We start from the raw sequence: 20,103 nt of genomic DNA on the forward strand, positions 1-20,103 counted from the left end.
CCACAGGTCAGCGGTAGGATCTCAGTACAAACAACACGCTGGGCACTGGGAAGGCAAAAAGCCCGTTGGGCATCGCTTGTTGACATTACGCTTGGAGAAGTGATGGAGAAATGTTTTGCAATGCTCAGCTCCAGCAGAGCAAAATTCTACCTCAGCGACGTTCTTCTTTCATTCCTGCAAGCCATGGTGGAGAGGGACTTTGCTGAATTATCCCATAGGCCTGAAGATTATGTTTAATGGTTGAGACTTTTACTGCTGCAACAGAGCTAGGAGGTTTGGAGTTAGGAATGGGGAAGCCCCAGTTCTACTGCAGTTGCTCTGCCCAGGCTGAGTGAGTTTACTCACCTGCAGAAGGACACCCTGACTCCTATGCACTTCTAAGCCCTGCTTAAAGCTGATTTGATGAATAAATGTTATATGCAGTGGGCCAAGTTCAATCCTGTTGTGCAATATGTAGTAGCACTGTGAAATGAATAGAGTGGAACTGCATCCATCATGGTGGGAACTACTATGTCCTCCTCTTCCTCTCCACTAAGACTGAAATATTTGCTTTTAGTATGGTTGTACTCTCTGAAACAAATGCGAAGTTTTGTATTCACAGAAAGATATTTATTTCTAATTTTTCATATTTCATTTTTTTTTCATATGCTGTTTTGTTTAATCCCTTTCAGGTAATTTGGATTTAACTGGTCAAAAGCAAGTCTTCAAAGCAGAGAACAATCCTTGGGTTACCCCTATTGCTGACCAGTTCCAGCTGGGAGTATCTCACGTTTTTGAATACATTCGTTCAGAAACATATAAATAGTAAGTATTACATATCACTTATATACCGTAGCTGTGTTGGGTTTTTTTCCTGCAGGGTGTTTGGCAAAGTGTTATCAGCTACATCCTTCTTTCATAATCCCTGCAGTAGCTTGGTATTCAGGGCAAATATGCAAACCTGTATATTTATATTAAGGAATTTTGCCAAGAAGAAGGTAAATAAATGTGGTTTAGACATGTTAGGAAAGCACAATGACTGATCTTGTCCTGCATTTCTTCTTCACTTCTAAGAGCATGAGAGTTGTAAAAAGAGCAGGCATTACTAGCCTTTGATTGGTACTGATTTTAAGTATGTACAGTAATGTTTTATAGATTGAAATAGGTATTTGTTAACATTTTTGGATGCAAGTAGTTGCATTCTGAAAGAGATGTCCAGAATTCAAACCTGCTTTGATCTGGACTGGTTTACAAAAGGCTTACAACCCTGGTCATTCAAATACAGATACTAGTACTTTTTTCAACAGTGTAACTGGAAAAAAAATAAATCTTATGCTGGGACTTCTCCATTTTAGCTCAAAATTCTATGGACAAATGTGAAGCATTTATTTAGGAAATCACGTCTTTAGTCGTTCACTGAATTGAAATATTTATTTTCAGTAAAAATTTCCATGTTACTAGTTCACAGTAAGACTTTAAATGGGAAGTTATTTTTACGTGTCTGACAACAACCTTGATGCTGTCTTCCTAGGAGCAAGAGGTAATACAATACACAGTACAGCCTCTATGTTGGAAAGTTAGTTATTACATTTCCCCTTTATTTAAAAAATATATTTTAATAATTTAGAAGCATTTCTGGCAATTTTTTTATATGGTAGCTGTCTGAACTCAATTACCAAAGGAGAGTATTCACAAGGTTTTGGGATTCCAATTAAGTAACTGAGATGTAAATTTCTATATGAAACTAAATGATCCAACAATGGCTTTTTGTAGGCTGTTCTTCAATTACAGAATTTGAGAGAAGGATCACAAGTGGGAGAGTGGTTACAAAAATCGTGTGTCTCAGAAGTGTCCTGATATTTATGTGGTAATATGCATTCTCAAGATAGATTTATTCATAGATTTAAGTAGGCTGCAACACCCTTCTTCCATTAGTACTCTGTACTACAGACATGGAGTAGGGAAACAGCCGTCTGTCTCCTTAGACCATCCCTTCCCCACCGTCCATTGTGTACCTGCAACTAGATTTCTTGATAATGTTTTGTAATTATTTTTATTGCCAGTTATATATTTCTATTTGCTGAGCAATGTAGATTAGGGACCCTCATGCAGTTCTCACAGGGACAGCTCTGGGCATCATGAGGACAGCAGAGTTTCAAGGACTGAAGTGCAGTTTTTGAGAATTTGACCCATACTCAGTTTGAAGGGGTGAGGGCTGTTGTTATGTATCTGTAATTAAAAAAAAAATTATATGTGTGGATTTTATACTGTGGATATATTAAACTGCTCTGGCAACTTTCCTTGTGCAATCAAAATTGACAAAAAAGGTTCTGTAATTCATCACTTGCCTCAACTGTTGCTCTTTGTTTTAAGTTAGCCATATTATGTTTGCTGTCTTGTCCTTTGCTGAGGTGTAACAGTGTCTTATTGGCTAATGGGCTGATTTTGATTTTGTCCACAGTAAATATTTGAAGCCTGTATAATTAACAGTGTAAGCAAAATCAGACTCTACCCGTTAATTGGGGGGGCAAATAAAATCAAAAATCTTCCCATGGTTCATTCATACCTTTTCTTTTGATCTTAGAAGCTTATTCAATTAAAGTGTCATTATTTTCAAAGCTTAGTGATGAAAACCAAATGCATGTGGATGTTGTTAATTAGATGTAATTTTTTTCTATTCAGCGTATAACCATTTTATATTTAAACTATAAATTAAAAATAACGGTATAATTTTGTTAGAATCCCGGTAGCAACTTCTTTTGATTCTTGATTGTGCTTATTTCACATGGTATAGAGTTTGTGGATTTTTTCCTGCTGAGATCTGAGAATTACTTGGATGCCACCTGCTACAGACATTTTTCTGTTTGCATTTGATTTTAAGTGTTAAAACTCATCAGCAATGGCATAACCTAGGTTACAGGTCTAGTAGCATTATTGTGCACAAAAGCAAATAAGCTGTGAACACAGAAGAAATGAAAACTCCTTTTTGTGATGAAATTTTGATCTTTTCCTGCTAACAACTATACACCACCTTCAATTTCCTTTTCTTTCACAGCCTATGCCCAGTACTGTGTCTTTTTTTTTTTTCCTCATTAAGCAAATCACAGGGTTGAGATGTGAACGTAGTATCTAACGAAGCAAAATTGAGCTCTTGGGTATTTTTTGGATCACTCAGCCAAAATAAAAATTAAAAAATTAACTGGAAACATTTGATAGTCACAGCCATCTTAACTTTTACTCTGAGACAAAGTAGTACAGTTAAACAGATGATTGGATAGGATGCTGTTTAGGTAACCTTACTTGCAACACTGAGAAAACAGCTCACGTGTTAGCAGCTGACAGTCAGACCAGTAAGTTTACTTTCAGGTGCTTTCATAAACCAGGAACTATGCATCTGTATGGCAGATGGATTTTGAACTCCAGAGATGGTAATTGTCTCCCTATGCCTATTGCTTTTGCTGGGTGATTGGAAATATTGATTTTTACTTCGTTTACAAGCCTAACATTGTCTATACTAGCTAAGACAGAGAGGGTATGCTCATACAATCACAAGTGCCAAGTTTCAGGAGCTTAAAAAGTTATCTTTCGCTAAGTGGATTTATGCTAATACACTTTATTTTGTGTTTGCAGTGACTAGGACATCATATTTACTCAGTTGCTGTTATCTCAGCCAGAAAGTGGTAACTCAATAAGTCTTGGCAACATACTCACTTGCAGTCATGTTACTAAACCTTGAGGTTTCTACTGATGGCTGGCACAAGCCATAACTGTATGCTGCAGTCAATATCAGAGATTTCCATTCAGGTTCTGTGAAGTTGCACTTGTGCAGCAACTACCAAATAGATCACAAACCTCTTCTTTCCTTTCTGAAATGTACTGGCTGTTTCAAGCATATTTAGTGAAAAATTACACGCCATTTTTAGCCTTGTCTTAGGGTATTCGTGCTCTAGTGATTAATTGGTAAGTAGGGATGACACCCGTGAGGGATGATTATGTCTAAAGATAAAATGTCATTTGTCTCACATACTTTTACATTTTCACACTCCCGTTTTACATGGTACTTATGCACCAAGTATAAAACTGGAATTGCACTTTACTGCAGAAGCGTGTTAGCCAGTAGTACCCTCAGATCAGCTCTTCTTTGTAGCTTCTCTCATTTCCTTTAATTTCCTTACCTTTCATGAGAAATGATGCCAGGTGATTTTTTTTTTTTTTTTTTCAACCCTCATTTCTCAAGGAAGACTTGTGCTGACAAAAAGATGGGCGATATATTGTGGCAGAAAATGTGTGTGGAGGGCTCTTAATTCTTAACAGGAAATTCAGCAGCTTTTGGCACTTGGCTAGCTTTTGTTGGCTAAAATATGCCCACTGCACATATCATCCTATGACAGCATCATCTGGAAATAGGTCAGTTTGCCAAGTATATAATGATTTTTAACCTCTGACTGCTGTGCTAACTTTCTGAAAGTTAAGTGAGTAAGCTGAATTTTGGCTTTGATTCTATATGTACCCTGGAGCTGCCGTTAAATTCCATGTGGTGTCACGATAGTGTTGAAAAGCAGTTGAAGAACTTGCTTACACCGTAAAGGGTAATGGCAACCTCATCTTCTCAAAGGGCTTAACTAAATATTTTATTTTTTATTCACGCCTTTAGTCAACTTTCAAAGTGACCTTTATGTTGTAAGCATATTCTCAGAGGATCTTCTCTGTCAAGGGTACTGACAAAGAGATGATGGATTGTATGATTTAGTGGTTGCAATGTACTTAGACAAGTGCAGACAGACATGAATGTTTGAAAGAAAACGGTGGATTAAGCTCCTATGAAGAACTGAAATGCTGTGACGCTCGTCAGGATCAGTGTAGGATAATTAGTGATTTGATTAAGAGGTAAAGCCGAGATGTGCAATTGGTACCAGTGGGTGGGTTTGGTTGCTGGCATTTACAGCAAAGTTAATCCAGAAAGCTGCTCTTTGGGTACATTTCTGGCATTAATCATGTGCTTTTGATCAATCTTCATGTGAAACTTGCTCTTTGCCTGTTTGTTCTTGTAACAGAAAGGGTAGTGATTTTGCTTTTATTACAGCAGAGTCTACTGCAGTCATCATCACCTGATGGTGTAATCTCTGCTAAAACAAAATAATTTGCTAGGTCGTGAGTGCTTAGAATAGCATTCAGACTGATAACATCTTTAAGCTGTCGTTGAACCCAGCTATCACCTTTTAACACTTTATTTAATGATTGTTGTCTCCCTGTTTGACCTCCTTATTCCAGTGAGGCAGAATTATGATAGAACAGTCACCGTTTGTTAAGTTTCTAGAAAGCAGGTTTTCCCCATGAGGCAGTCAATTTGGAGTCAAGAGTCTCGACAAGATGTTTTGTGAAAGGAAGTAAGCTGCACTTTTCACATTTCCATCAGGAAAGGTGGTAGAAGAGCAAGCCATTTTAAAGGCTGACACATTAACTCTTAGCAGAGGAAATGGCTTGACAAACGCTGTGCTGAGCATATATCGCTTGGCAGCATTGGAACATAGGTTTCCCTGGGCAGGCTGCTCTGTGCTAAGCATTGTAATTGAAAACCTCATTTTATCGGCAGCGACAGTCTGGAAAAATCCACTCTTGATTCAGTCCTCTGTTTAGAGGCAATCACCCCAGCTTTCTTGAGAATGAATTGTTGTACTGGACCCCCACTATTATGTAGCAGCTACTTCCAGGGCAGCAGATACAGGTCATGCAGTAAGAGATTCTTCTTTTGGGTTATATTAATGGAAGATTATTTCAGCATTTATTTTTAACAACTAGAGGAGACTGGCAAGATACTCAGAGTAATGCACTAGAATACAAATAATATCCTGAAATAACAACTGTGGAATAAAAACAGGAGTTAAGCTTATAAAATTTCAGCTGCATGATTGATGCTGTCCAAGATGTAAAGATGATGATCAGTAAAACCATCTATCACAGAATGGAAAAGAGATCAAACAAGTAAAAAAAATTCCATGTGCTGGTGGTTGGGAAGCATGCTGGGGAAGTGGGAATTGCCAGCATTTGAGATGGAGGCATCAGCAGGTTAAACTGATAGGAGGTGAGACTGTCTTGGAATGGTGTTACCTGTGTAGCACAGTCGTGGACCAGCAAGAATTTAATTTTTTTTATGTTAACACAGAAATCAGGAGTATTTAAGTGATGTTTGCTGATGACACAATGCTACCAGCACAGAAGAGAATCAGCGTGCCACACCAGAAGAATTAGCAAATGAAGAGGAAGGCTTGGACGTATCGGTTACAGGTTTTCTGAGAGCCACCAGTGTGGAGTGAGGGGAAGAGAAGGAGAAGCACAATTGCCAGAGCTGCGTTAAGAGAGTGGAAACTTTCCAGTACAGAAAAGGAAATGGCTGTGCAGTTCTGGTAGTCATGTTCATGAAAGGTAAATTCAGGCAGGAACAGGCAAAGTGGGGAAGGATAATAGAATGATAAAAGGAATGAAGAGCCAAGAGGAGATTTAAAATGTATTTGGTTTATTTAGCAAAGCAAAGACTGATAACAGATCATTGCTGTCATTGGGAGGGCGAGGGGGAGGAAGAGACTTCATTTAAGGCATAAGAAAAAATGGTGGACATAAGAACAAATACAAAGAAGCTGGTCAGGTGTATATTTGAAGGAAGGTCTCTAATTATTAAGGGAGCAAGGTAGTAACCTTCTGATAGAAATAGCCTTCTGACAGAAATGAAGGCCAAAATCTTGTTTGTTTCAAAGTGAGCACTGTTCAATTTGAGCAGGAGTATATGACATGATTGCTCGTGGCAGGGGACGGCATGTCTGTGGTGCAGGCAGACCTTTGTACTCCTGCATTCATGTCTCCTGATTTTTTCGTATATATTTAGATAACAGCACAGTGCAATTGACATTAAGCTGAGGGGAACAAAAGTCTGTTGGCCGTAAATATAAATAAGGCAAAGTATTATTTTGCATATCCTTACATTTAATAACTTGTTTAAATAAACCTGTATGGCAGTTTTGTGCAATAGTTTAAAATTCGTACAATTTTTAATAACCCAACAATTGTTATTATATAAATTATATATTTGTTCAGAAAAGTTCATTTGGGTTTATAAAAATCTTCATAATATACCTTTCTCCACTTAGATTGAAGAGATGCATAGAGGGAATGCTTCTCTGTAGCTGTCTCTAAAATTAAATAACTTACTGTATTATCCAGTCATTATCTAATCTGGTAACAATACCAAAAAGAACCAAACTGAGTACAGTATGACCTCGGGAGTAATTTCTAATGGTAATTATTCTGGACTCTCTGTGGGAAATAAAGACCATAGATAGGAACACGGATCACTTGCTTTAAACATCTAATGTAGATTTGATTCAAAGGAATCAGCTGCTTGTATGATGCACAGAGTTCAATGAAGTTTTAAAGAACTTGGATAGTGTGAGTCTACCCTGCCTTGCTAAGAAAAGTAGGCCATAATAAATCCTATCTTCCGTCTTTATTTTTCTTTTGTCACTAGTATTCTTTGGTAGTTTGTGGGATAGAAGGCTTCATGCGTTAGTTTTCTCTTAGGCTTAGCTCTACAAATACTTACACTTCTAGAACAGGTATTCTCACTGTTCCATGAGGGATTGCTCTTGTGCATGTGCTCGTAGGATGAACCTTTAGTAAGTACTTCTTTTCCCTTCTCATTTGAGCAGTGTGGTTGTCCTGTGCCCTACACAAGAAATAAGCTGGTGTTCTGTGTCCAACGGTCCATTGCTGGAGCTCACTTCTATATTTCAGTGACTTATTAGCCTGGCATTTTTACCATTTGCCCCCTGACGTGGGGTAGCTGTGACCTCGTATATTTTAGAGTAGTTCAAAGACTGGGTAAAGACAGTGGAAAAGAGATGACCTCTCAGTGATCTACCTTAGGTGAGATTCTCTGAGATGCCGCATCTCCTGGGAATGCAAACTCATGGCAAATTAAGCTTCCCTTGAAGGATGGCAGGAAGCAAGATCCATCACAGCTAAGAAATAAGTAAGTGTTAACAATCCTGGTTCACACATTTCGATCACGTACCAGTAAAAAATTTTAATTAACCAATAAAAATCTTTTATCAACCTGATGTGGGGAAATATAAAAATGTCATTTACATTTGGTTTTGTTGTATCAAAGGCATGATACTGTGTATTTTATATGAAAATACTGATTCGTATTCCAACCAAATGTTGTATTTATTGGCTGTATTTTAAAAATTGATAAATATATTAGTACATTATTTCCAGCAGAGAAAATAGATGACTCAGAGTCCTGACATCTTTAGACAACATTTACATGCAAATCTGTAACTCTTCCCTGAAGAAGAACAAACTGGAACCCATGTTGAAGGATAAACAAGAAAAACAGTATCTCTGTATATTTGTGTTTATATATTACTAAGATGGATATGTAATAAAAACAAAGCTATCACTGATGTATCTGACAGATACAGATACTGCACATATAAATACTGGTCTAACTACTGGTATTACCATTCCCTTCGATGTGAACTTTCATATAAAGTTTAGGATGTTATGCAGTAATCCATTTACCATGTCAAGGATGATAACCCAGAACTTAAGTCACTGGGGCAGATATCTAGGGCTGTGTTAGAAGTAGAAGTGAGGAAAGTGCAGAAGCTGAGAACTTGTTGAAACTAATGGTAGGGAAACAGTGACAGTAGGATACAGGATTTGAATAGGGTAACAAGACAAAGTTGCATCTAACTATAGGGCAAGGCAAGATCAGTAGCTGAGTTAAAAATCAGCGGTAATTATGGTAAAATCCAAAATGAGAAACAGGTAGGGGTGTGTCAGAGAAACTGGCAAGAAACAGAATCAAGGACCTGGCCTAGAGGACAGGTTGGGGTCCAACCAAGCAAAGTGTGAGATGTGTACCTGTGGGCAAGCGGCACGCTGAGTAGGAGAAATGATAGGTGGGGTTGAATAAAGTATGTGCAGTGGGAAAGAAGGCCAATCCCAAGCAGGATCTATCTTGTTAGGCTCTTAGTCATCGGAGAGGCTGGTTATGGCTATCTGGTTATGATAAATCCTAGAAATTAAACAGGGCCTCTTCTGAACCATGATAGTCAGATTATTAATAATGATGAAGGAAGGAAAGTCATGTTCTGTGATGTTTCTGTTCCATGTTCAGTGCAAGCAGGATGATCTTTTGGGGAAGATGAGTTATTTCTCAGTCCACTAAGTAGAAGCCTGACCAACAATTTGTTGTGAGATATGGTTTTAAATCTCCAGGCCTGTGGACATGCACACACTGAAGTTCAGTCTTAATTAAATTGTGGTCAGGGAAATGCCAAAAAGTAACAGCAGTGCTAGTGTCCTTTCAACATCAAGGAAGGCAAATAGACCAGACTGGGTTGTTATGTCCTAGTTTACTCTGACATCAATTTTGGGTTAAATAATGAAGACATGGGATTCTACTAGTGAAGATTTAAAGAATATGACTGTAGTATTAATATAATTTCTACAATTAAGACATTAATATGATTTTTGAGAAATCTTTCCTAAAGAAACATTATAAATTCATTTGGTCAAGGCAACCTTTTAACTACATAGAATTTTGAGAAGCATTTATCGTGTGCAGCTGTACAACATTCTCATTAGAAAATGAGTACTGTATAATTTCACTAGAACACTAAGAACAATTAATAACTGTCTGCTAGGTCTTGGGAGATAATTACCAGCAAGGACATTTCTGGTGAGCTCTGCAGAGATCTGACCTGGAACCATTCAATGTTCTCATTGGATATTTGGAAGCAAATATTCGGTTGTTTCTGACTAAAAATTGTAGATGACCTGGAAGTTGGTGAAAGACAACAGTGAAAACATGGGCTGTCCTGGATCACTTAATGAACTGTGCCTGTGCATAGTGTATTTTAAAGCAGCTCAAAGAAGAGTTGCATATCTGTGAATAAGGGATGCAGGATATACCACGAGTTGTGGCTATGATTACAGGAGGAGATAAAAAGGAGTGAATACTGCTTTCCAGAATGCAATTGGCTCTGAAAAAACATTTTAAGAGATGTAATATCACTGAAGTGCACTGTCAGCTCGCAGTTCAATGCTATATCTGAAAGGCCTAAAAGAAGCCTTGGGTTAATGACTGCAGGAATAGGAACTCTCAACATCAGCTGAGGCTGATACTGAATTCCGTTCTGGTGTCAGTAGTTTTAAAGGGATGTTAAAAATGTGTTGAGATACAGACACTTCAAAACTATTTGAGAGCAGAAGTCAAGCAGATTAAGAAAAGACAGCAAGGTACAACCTTGTAAAAGGACGCTTATTAGGGCAAGCTGCCAGGGAAAGTGGCAGATTCATTTTCTCTTACTGTCCTCTGTCTGGGAAAATGTGGTTTAGAGCAACATCTCGGTATGAAAGTCACTGTATGAACCATGATGGCTTTTTAATACGTTATGCCTAGTATACAAAGATGATGATCTATTGCCTGATTTTAGACTTTTACCAGGACTCCAACAATTAAGGCCTCGTACCCAATAGTGTGCTCTGCTGCTCTAGCTGCTGTGGGCATGGTGGGTCTGGCTCGTCATCTCCGATGGATTCAAGGGGTTTTCTCAACATTTCTGAGTGGTGGTGTTGCTAATTAAAGGCATCCAAAATGCATGCTGTTAAGAAACTTGACTGATGTTCTCTGAAGGTGCCTCACCTAATGGTTTGGGTTTGTTTTTTGGTTTTTTTTATGAGGTTATTTTAGAGAACGGAATTTGGACTTTACAGTAGGTAACAAAAAAGGATAGAGCATTTTAAAGAAAATCCTCGAGACTGCAACAGGGAGAAGAATAAATGGGAAATGGCAGACAAAACAATATTAACTGAGAACTAATGTGGAAAATGTGTTGGTAGCAATAAGGGTTTTCTGGTAAACTTGTGTAGCTAACAGTAAGTAGTGGTAAGCCCGTAGCCCTATGTAATCTTCAAAATTCAGGTGATTTGTTTTCTTGTTCAGATTGGTTCTTTACAACCAAACAAGAAGAGTTACTGCCCACATTTGCTGGTTTTATTTGAGAGATAAATTAAAAAGTGGCGCTTTTATAATCAAGCTGAACTGTCTGCAATTTCTATTCTCTATGCAGTCATATCTGTTTTATTACATGCTGGCTTTTATTGAACTCCAGTTGCTTATTTCAGTCTTGCATTATTTGAGGGGTTTGTGTAATCTTTAGCAATTTTTTTTTACCTTCCTGATGAGGGCTGTCAATTAGTGTCCCTAATTTTATGATTGTCTTTATCAGCTGTTTATCCCATGAAAGGCTGAGGTGGGAATGACTCTGGTGTAATTTGCTGGAGTCACATAGTGCAAGCTCTGATAAACTTTTTAAAAGCTATAATTTTATTTTAGCAGGTATTATGGCCATCCAGTTTATATGCACTTTTACAGCCACTTTTACCTAAGGCACAGTGTTGAAAATGGTTGTGATCAGATTTCATTTTAAATTCTTGTTATCAAAATTACCTTTTCCTCGAAAAGTATAACCTGAAAATCGGGAGCTTCTGCTGTATACGACACAGGACTTCAGTCCTGCATTTCAACACTTTCCTCCATCCAAACAAGAAATGTCCTACTGTTAAAGCTGAGGATGGTCAGATTTAGGTTCTGTTTAGGCAGGTCCCTTTGACTACAGCTTTGCAATGGCTTCTTCCTGTTCTGTACCCAACCACATTAATAATTTAACCCTAAAAATCTGATATACTGAAAATCTGTTAGTATCAAATATCCCAGGAAAAAAATATCCTGTAGTTTTTCCTCTTTATTACACTTGGTTGGGAAATTGGGGAAAGAAATTATAGTCTAAAGTGAAGTATGCAGGAGCATGAACAGTAAATAGAATTATTTAGGTTACTGACCATTTCAATTGCTCCAGCTTCACCAAAGCAATAATAATAAATGGAAAAATATTAGCCACCTTCATAGTTTTGCCAGATGTTTTAAGAAGCTGGCTCCAGTGCTAGATGTAAACAGCAGCATTTATTTCACTGAAGGGGGAACAATGAATCCTTTTTGTTATCCATAAAGCCCACTTATAAATTTATAATCAGATAGCTTTTCAATCCTACAATCATAACTCTTGCAACAAAATCCTGTCACATGGTGTAAATATATGCAAAAGTAAATGGAGCAAATCCTAAACCCAGTGCTAATAATTATGGTTCTCCTTGACAGGAAAAGGAGAAATTTGATCCTTATTCATATGTATACCCAGATCCCTACCTCTGGCCTGCTCCAGTGTCTATTTTTGGGGGGCTTTCTGCACTTTAAATGTTTTGGGGAGTTATCCAAGGAAAGAGAGTGGGACCACAGAATCTGGGGCTCTTCAGAGATGCATTGCAAGAACCTGCTACATGCAAAGGCCCCAGTAAGGAGATATCACAGTTTTGGAAGAATGGGATCTAGGCATGGATATATGTGTGCCAGTTTTGACTCCTAAAATACAAGTGAATTTTACTTTAAAAAGCTGCAACTCTGAGAAGACAGCTTTTAGTGACATTCTAACTGGATATAATTTCCAAGCAAAATTCTGAATATTAGTTTTGATTATTGCATTTGATATTCTGTCTCCTGTTCATTTCTTGGCTGTCCCAAATTTAGATTTAGTCTAATGTTGACTTTAAAAAAAGGAAAGGTATGCAAGGACTGACAGCGATGATCCTGAATATAAATTATATCAAGCAAATTGATGCAAGATAAAATTACCAAATCAACCTTTTTTATTCTATATTTTATGGAATATCTAATGTATGTTTGGCAGTAATTTACTCCTGCACATGAATTTCTGACAGTTTCGATTCTTTGGGCTTATTAATCAATGTAGTCAGCACCAGAGCAATTTTTATGAGACTCACTAGTCATCAAAAATTTATTATCAGATAAATCAAAGAAACAACTAGCATCTTAATAGGGTGAACAAAGTGGCATGTAAAAGATCATTCAAGACTGCATGTTTTTGACACTTGTGTATTGCATTTACCGCTAGGGTCACAGGTTTTGTTTGCACTTTCATTAAAATAGTCATCACTGTGACACAATTGCTTCCTTTTGCGCTAGACTTTTCTTCCTTCGATTTTAGATATGTATATATGTATATTTCATGTTAGCACTGTTCTGGTGAAGCATGAAACTTCTGTGTAAAATGTCGTATAGAACTTTAGTTAAAATATGAAACTTTTATAGTTAGTTGCAGTAGATGGTGCGCACCTCAAGAGTAGGGTGGGATGGAAATACATTGCGAGTAGTACCAGCATGCCCTGAATATGCTTCAGTCTCTGATCCGGTTGTATAAGGAGCTCTGATACTCGTTCCAGTTAAACCTCTAGTGTCTTACTTGACAGAGTAATCTTTCTACTTTCTGAAAATATTACGTGTTTTTTGTTTGGTATTTTAAGAAGAATTTGCTGGTCATGCTTCTTGTGGCTGTTATCATAACAGAGTAAAGCCGGAGCTGAATACCTCCCAGGTCGACCTTTTTGTTAGAGCAAAATGCTCGTCTTGCCAAAATGTTCTTGCATTTAACATTTGCATTCGTTGAGTCTCCTTCCCAGTCTTCATGAGCAATGGGCTTCCGTAGCCCGGCTGGCCTGTTCGACTGCAAGGGGCCGTAGCCAGGGGTGTGTGGTGAGAACATAGCGGTGACTGCACTGGGAGCGCGGCTGGTGGCTTCACCTTCCCCCAATAACTGCTGTTGGCTCCCTGGCGTGAATGGGTCGCCAGAAAAAATCCACATGCAAGCTGGTAGCCCAGTCTTCAGAGGAGGGTGAGTGTTTGGGGAACGATGAAAATAGAAAATTGCGTTGTTTTGTGGAGCCTGGCTTCATTTCAGTACTCAAATGTAGGCATGTCAAGCAGTCGTGAAAAGGATGAAAGAGTCACCTTAGGCTGTCCCTATAGTCAAGGGCCCTCAGGGGCCAAGACAGTTCACCAAAAACTAAGTCATGCTCTTGAGGCCCCGAGGGGAAGGGTTGGCCCTTGGTCACCGCTCTGCCAGTGGTACGCTGATGAAGCAACCGAGCGACACCAGCCCTGTGCATTCCCAGCCATGCGCCCAGGCCAGCCCTGGCTCTTGTGTGACTGTGTAGCAAGGGGGTTCAGGGAGCTGATACAGCTGGAAACTACTCACTTGATTTGGCAGTTTTAGTCTGAATTACCTCCTTGAACTCAGTGCCTGGCTGCCAGCACTAGCCCAGAGGGCAGAGATGCACAGCCATAGGGGAGGCAGCCCAGCTGGGGTAAGCTTCAGTTGCTGGTTACATCAGGAGGAGAAACGGGGTCCTTATGCGCATTTTTCACTTCATGCACCAAATGAAGCAAACCTCCTATGAAGAAAACACGAGTACTTTTAAGAACTTAAAAATAAAAACTCCTCAACATCGGTGAACTAATGGGAATTCTGGGTTTGTCTATGTGCAGAAAATAGGGGAAGGGAAAAAATCCTGATAGCCTATGTATTTCACATGAATTTGGTGATGCTGAAAATATGAAAGTCTCATCAGTGGAGTTCCTGTAGCTAGCTTTTCATATGCTTTGCCTAATAAAAAAATAACTGAAGTGAGGTTGAATTTATTCTGTGTTAATAACCAGAAAGAATGTTTCTGGATGGCTACGAAGTGGTGCAGAACTGTGAATGACATGAAAGAAACGCTACTGTTCCCTCTTCCACCCGATGCGTGCTTTTACAGGAGAAATGTATTAACTTCAGTATTGTCTTTTTCTGTGTTTGTAGTCCTAAGTATGACTGGAAATAGGGCTGTCTGTGGGACAATTGGCTTACAGAAACACTGTTGTCTTGTAGCTCTTAAAGTTTATCTCCCTGGACTGCTTCCCATTTGAGTGGGTTATGGCTGGAAATGGTTGCTGCAGGTTGCTCACTTAGTGGTGTATGTAAGGTGTAAGAGAACTAGATATACTTCTCTTGCTTCTTTTATAGATAGTTATAAAGATGTGGTGGTCTTAAAACTAATGATAACATCCAGTAATAAATGCTAACATCTGGCTGCAGCTGCACATTTTCTTAAGCTCTCTTTACCAGCCTACCTACCGTTTCATCTGTGTGAATCTTACATCAAGAGTAGATTTTTTTTTATCTTCTTTTTTTGGACAAATCTATAATGAGACATGAAAGTTCTAAGCTGGTGTATTTGTCATTAACATGTCAAAATAACTATCTCTCTGCATACCTTTTATATGGCGGCTGTTCAGTAGCATTTGCATTCAGAATAGAAAGGACTGATCTTCTCTGATGTTGATTTTAAGGCAGGCTGGAGTTTGGACTGGTCCAGGTTTAGGACAGCTTTGTGGTGGAATATATGGAACTACAGTTAATAGAGCTGTTAAATACTGTGGATTAAAGGCTGTGATTTGGACAGCGGCTCAGGAGGCTTGCTTGAAATACATATGTGTTTCAGAGTACTCCCAGAGTAAGTTTGGAACAATCTGCTGGATGAATAGTGAAGTAGGAGTTTGAGATCCAAGTCTTTCTATAAATTGGAGAGGTATCGGGAAGCTGACAAGTTGTAAGTTAGAATCCCAGTCCCGAGTCTGTTGCAGACTTCATGCATAGCTTTAGTGACTTCTATACAGTGACTTCTTCTCAAGGATCTCAACACAAGGTAACTTTAGCTTAGGGCCATAAGCTCCTAAAGGTCATACCAGCCTACTGAGTGCATATACAGTAAGCAAAATCGTGTATCCATTTTACTGAGGAGAATCAGCCGTTCAAATGGCTGGTAAGAAATCAGCCAGTCAATAGCAAACGGGCGTCAGAGCATGCAGCTTCTGTTTGCTCCGTTCAATGGGAACTTGGTTCACTTCATTCCCAGTGTAGAATCTGCCAGGCCTTCATTTTCCATAACTCGACTAGAAGTTTCTCGAGTGACATAGACAGGGTAGATCTTTATGCTTTTGTCCTTTCTTCAGGACACAGTGTTCAAGCAGGGTGGGTTCCTGCGCTTTGGGTCCATGATTCCGCAGCCCCTTCCATAGGACCTACCACTGATGGAAAGGGTCAGGAGCTGCTCTAATCAGTAGTATGGAGAATTTGAGGGACAGGTGATGTTTTCTTTTTTATGAGGTTGTCTCTTGTACCCTGAATTTTTGTTAGCAGCTAATGAGGATGAATTCTGTTCAGTGTATTCGGATACTTACTGTACCTGACCTGATCCATCTGAGGTGGTGTCTGGTGTGATACTCCTGATATAGTGGGAGAGATGGTTCAAAACCAGTTTTACATATGGGTACACCAAATCATGCCATATCATCTACAGATTTCTGCGCCAAGCCATTCTGCATTTTTTTATTAGTAATACTGACTCCTTTTTCTTTGTTGATTTGCTTTAATTTGCAATTTTACTCTGAGAATTGAAACAAAACAGTTTCTTTCTGAAGTTGGGTAAAATTCTTGGAAACTCAGTCTGGCATTTCTCGCATTTCAGAATTTAGATTTTGAGTAATTTGTTTACTCTTTGCTTCAGTTTTGAGGCTATTCTGCAGACGCATGCCGAAATAAGATTTTAATCTCTTCTGGAAAAGTTGGTTTGTCCTTCTTTCCTCTGCAGTACAGTCCTGTTCCTATGATGACTTACTACTGACTGGATTGCCTTAGAGATTCAGCAGTGCCTATGATCAAAATCTGGCTGATAGTCGTGTATCAGTTCCAAGTGATTCACTGCATAGATTCATAGCTTTGGAGGTGGCAAATATGTGTCTGAGAGTTGCAATAATCTGCACATCCCACGTTGTTTTATGGAGGAGAATTTGCAGGTAGAGGTTCATATGGACCAACTTGAAACCCACAGGTGCGTTTTGTTAACTAATGACAGTAACCTAGGCCCTCACAAATATTTGACACTTCAGTTTGCAAAGATAAGCATCTTCCTTCTACATACTGGTGGTGCATTTGGATTCCCATTGGATTATGGCAGTACTGATGCTTGCTGCTTTTTCTGAAGATGTAATTTTATAAGTATTGCATTGCTTGATTATTATTTGTTTCAGTAATATTTACCTATGGGCATATAAATGCCTGGTATTCTGTGGCTTAGGGTGTTATGAACGGTAATTAAAACTTCATATTCCTTCTGCTTGGTAACTCATGTTTCCACTGATCTAGATAATTATTCATAAATTTAGTTTCATGGCTTCATTGTGTTTAACGTTTAGTTTTAATCCTCTGAAACTTAGTTTCCTAGAGCCAGGTTTAGCTGTGTTCACAAAGTAAGTAGTGTGAGTTGCTTTCATTACTTCCTCACTGAAAAAGGTATTAACATTTATGTGTAAGAAAATGAGACCCTCATAACAAGGGTGAACGTTAGTCATTTCACTGTCCCTGTAAAGGATTGATTTGTGATATTGGATAATACTAGGAGATATTTCACACAAAATCTTCCTTTCCACAAACAAATTTCACAGACAGTGGAGTTGGGAATCAGAAAGGCCACTTTCACTCAAATGTTTGTACATTGGCATGGGAGTTTATGCATGAGCACCAACAAATGCACAGACTGGAGAGTAGGGAGTCTGATTAAGTTAAGCTAAAACACACCCCCTGTGTTTCTGCTCAAAGGAGAGAGGTGGACTTCTAACACCTTGTGAGTTTATATGTTCGTGGTGTATGTGTCTCTACACACACATCAATCCATAAATATTCTCCCGCATTGCTGTATATATTTAGTTTAGCACTGAAATTATGTATTGTTCAGTAGATGCATCCATTAATTTAGTTCCATTCTCTCCTTTTCTAGGGAGGATAGACTTAGAAAACAATGGGCATTGCAGTGTAGAATTTTGCTGGCATGAAATAAAAATATGAACGGTGTTAAAAATAAATTTGTAAAAATAATATTCGTAGGTAAAATACTGAGATGATCAAAATGAGTCATGGGAGGAACTGATGCAAAATGCAGATATTGCAGAATCCAAATTATTATATTCATGGGGATCATAATTAATTATTTAATTCTAGATATACACACACTATAGCCTGAAAATGTATTGCAGGTTTACAACTGACTAGCTGTTTTATGTGGCAGAATGTAGTCTTTGCATATTTATTAAAATTATTCATAACTGGTTGCTGCCTAGATGAACTGCTCTGTTTCTATTGTCTTGCTTCAGTACATTATCTGAACCATTTTATCATGACATATTATAATGGAAATTTGTCTAAATTTTAGAATGATCCATGGGGCATTTTCCAAAACCCCTATCAGTATCTCTTAAAAACATGTATTTGCAGTTTACGTTTTAGAATACTTTCAAAGGGTTTAGTAGCAATACATATTTTCTACATATAATTGTTTGCTGCCCTTTTTTTTTTACAAAAAAAGGTTTTATTTAGATGAAAAAGGGATATACATTGAAAAAAGTTAGAATATGCATTTAATTAAGTTTTATGTGCTCATCTATTCTCCAGCTTACAACTATAAATTGCGTCTTTTAAAGATATTGTAGGATGGCGAAACACGTTTGTAATGCAGTTTTCTAACCTTCTCCACAGATGTCCCAGCAAAGTTATAAAAATCAGTTATATACCCACTGAGTGTGTGGTGCCTCACAGCTGTTCCCCTGGATTTGTCAAGGCAATAAGACTTTTGCTTGTTAAAAAAAAAAAAAAAAAAAAAAAAAAAGCAGGATGGGAAGGCTAGTTAGGGGTGACTGTAAGATGGTCACAGTTACCTCATCTGGTGGCTGTTCTACAAACCACTGGCTCATTTGTGTACACAGGTGCAAGATATCTTTATTTCCAACAGAATTCAAACAAAAAAGTCTGCCTGTACCAATATCCAGAAAGAACTCAAGGTGATACATCTTGTGTATCTGTTGTCAACCATATCTTTTTTTTGAAGTTATTTCATATATTATGAAGTTATATTGGAAGAGCACAAGAAGCAACAGCTTAGTTTGCAGAAAGAAAAATTTAACTTAAAACATTTCCAGATTAGGAGCGTAGAACTGTTATAAGTTGGTTGGGGCTTGTTGTGTAAAGCCAAAGGAGTCTGATACTGTAGCTGGAGTGTTCTGCTTTTTGGTGAATACCTTAGAAATGGGTTACTGTACCACCATTTGCACGGTGATGCAGCATTATTTCTACTACTTTTCAAAAGCAATTAGGGGCTAATGAAGTTCTGCGCAAACCATCAGATGGACGTTTTCCATTTGATTAAATACATCTTGGTGGAAAATAAAGGAACAATCCCTTTTTATACATTATCATTTCACGTCTTGCTGGAATACACCCAGATTTCTGTTTAAAATTAACTGGAAAACAGTTTAAGAAAAAAACATGTTAATTCAAAAACTAACCATGACAAATCTGCATGGCAAACCGTTTTGTGACCGCTGATGCCAGGACCATGGTTTGCCTATAGAATGCATGAGGTATAGCAGTTGCTTTACATTCGAACAAAAGACAGTCCCAGCTGTGAGCTCCCTGCTCCCAAAGAAGTGCAGCGTCTCTCTGTTTATCAAAGGATTTTGAAAAGCATCAAAATTCTTTGGACTCCAAGTGGTGCGGGAAATCCGGTTGCAAAATGAAGGTCTTCCACGGAGGTATAATGCTGCAAATAAAATGGGAGAAAAGGAGAAATAAGGAATGCTAGAAGAAAGAGAATGCAACTGCATATGTTTTACCTTATCTCTGGGGAGGTTTCTAGCTGGATTTGCTCACCAAGTCTAAGTACTCTTAAGGAGAAATCCAACAAAATTATTATTATTTTTTTTTTTTAGCCAGCCTATTTATCTACTTTGAGCTCACCCTTACATAAACTAAGTAAAATATCTTTCCATAGTGATCTTTGTTCATTTAATTCCTATGCACAAATGTTTCGGACTGTTGTACCAGGTTTTGGGGGGCTGCCTTCTGTTTTAACTTTTCAGAAGAATAATGTGTGAAAAGTCTTTTTCGTCTGCAGAAAGTGTGATGCTGCGGTTCAAGCCAGTAGGATCACAGCAAAACCACACTATTCAACTTCATTATGTCTCAAGCAGAGCAAAAACTCCTCTCAAATTACCCCCGTGCCTCTTTCCAACCTAAGGGTATTGTTGTAATGGTCTGTACATCCAGGTGTGCTTAT

The 20,103-nt window shown here is 38.3% G+C and overlaps 1 protein-coding gene across 1 annotated transcript in view; it reads left to right on the top strand.

Annotated features, from left to right (window-relative positions):
- Window positions 1-20,103, top strand: part of RSU1 (Ras suppressor protein 1) — a gene marked incomplete at its 5' end in the record, with an annotated part of 99,724 nt that overhangs the window by 36,705 nt on the left and 42,916 nt on the right. Inside the window, one exon of the mRNA XM_009641163.2 lies at window positions 672-804. Within this exon, the coding sequence (XP_009639458.2) occupies window positions 672-804 (133 nt within the window). The remainder of the gene's footprint in view (window positions 1-671; window positions 805-20,103) is intronic.

Source organism: Egretta garzetta, unplaced genomic scaffold (genome assembly GCF_000687185.1).
Source record: "Egretta garzetta isolate BGI_Z169 unplaced genomic scaffold, ASM68718v1 scaffold30, whole genome shotgun sequence".
NCBI classification, from domain to species: domain Eukaryota; kingdom Metazoa; phylum Chordata; class Aves; order Pelecaniformes; family Ardeidae; genus Egretta; species Egretta garzetta.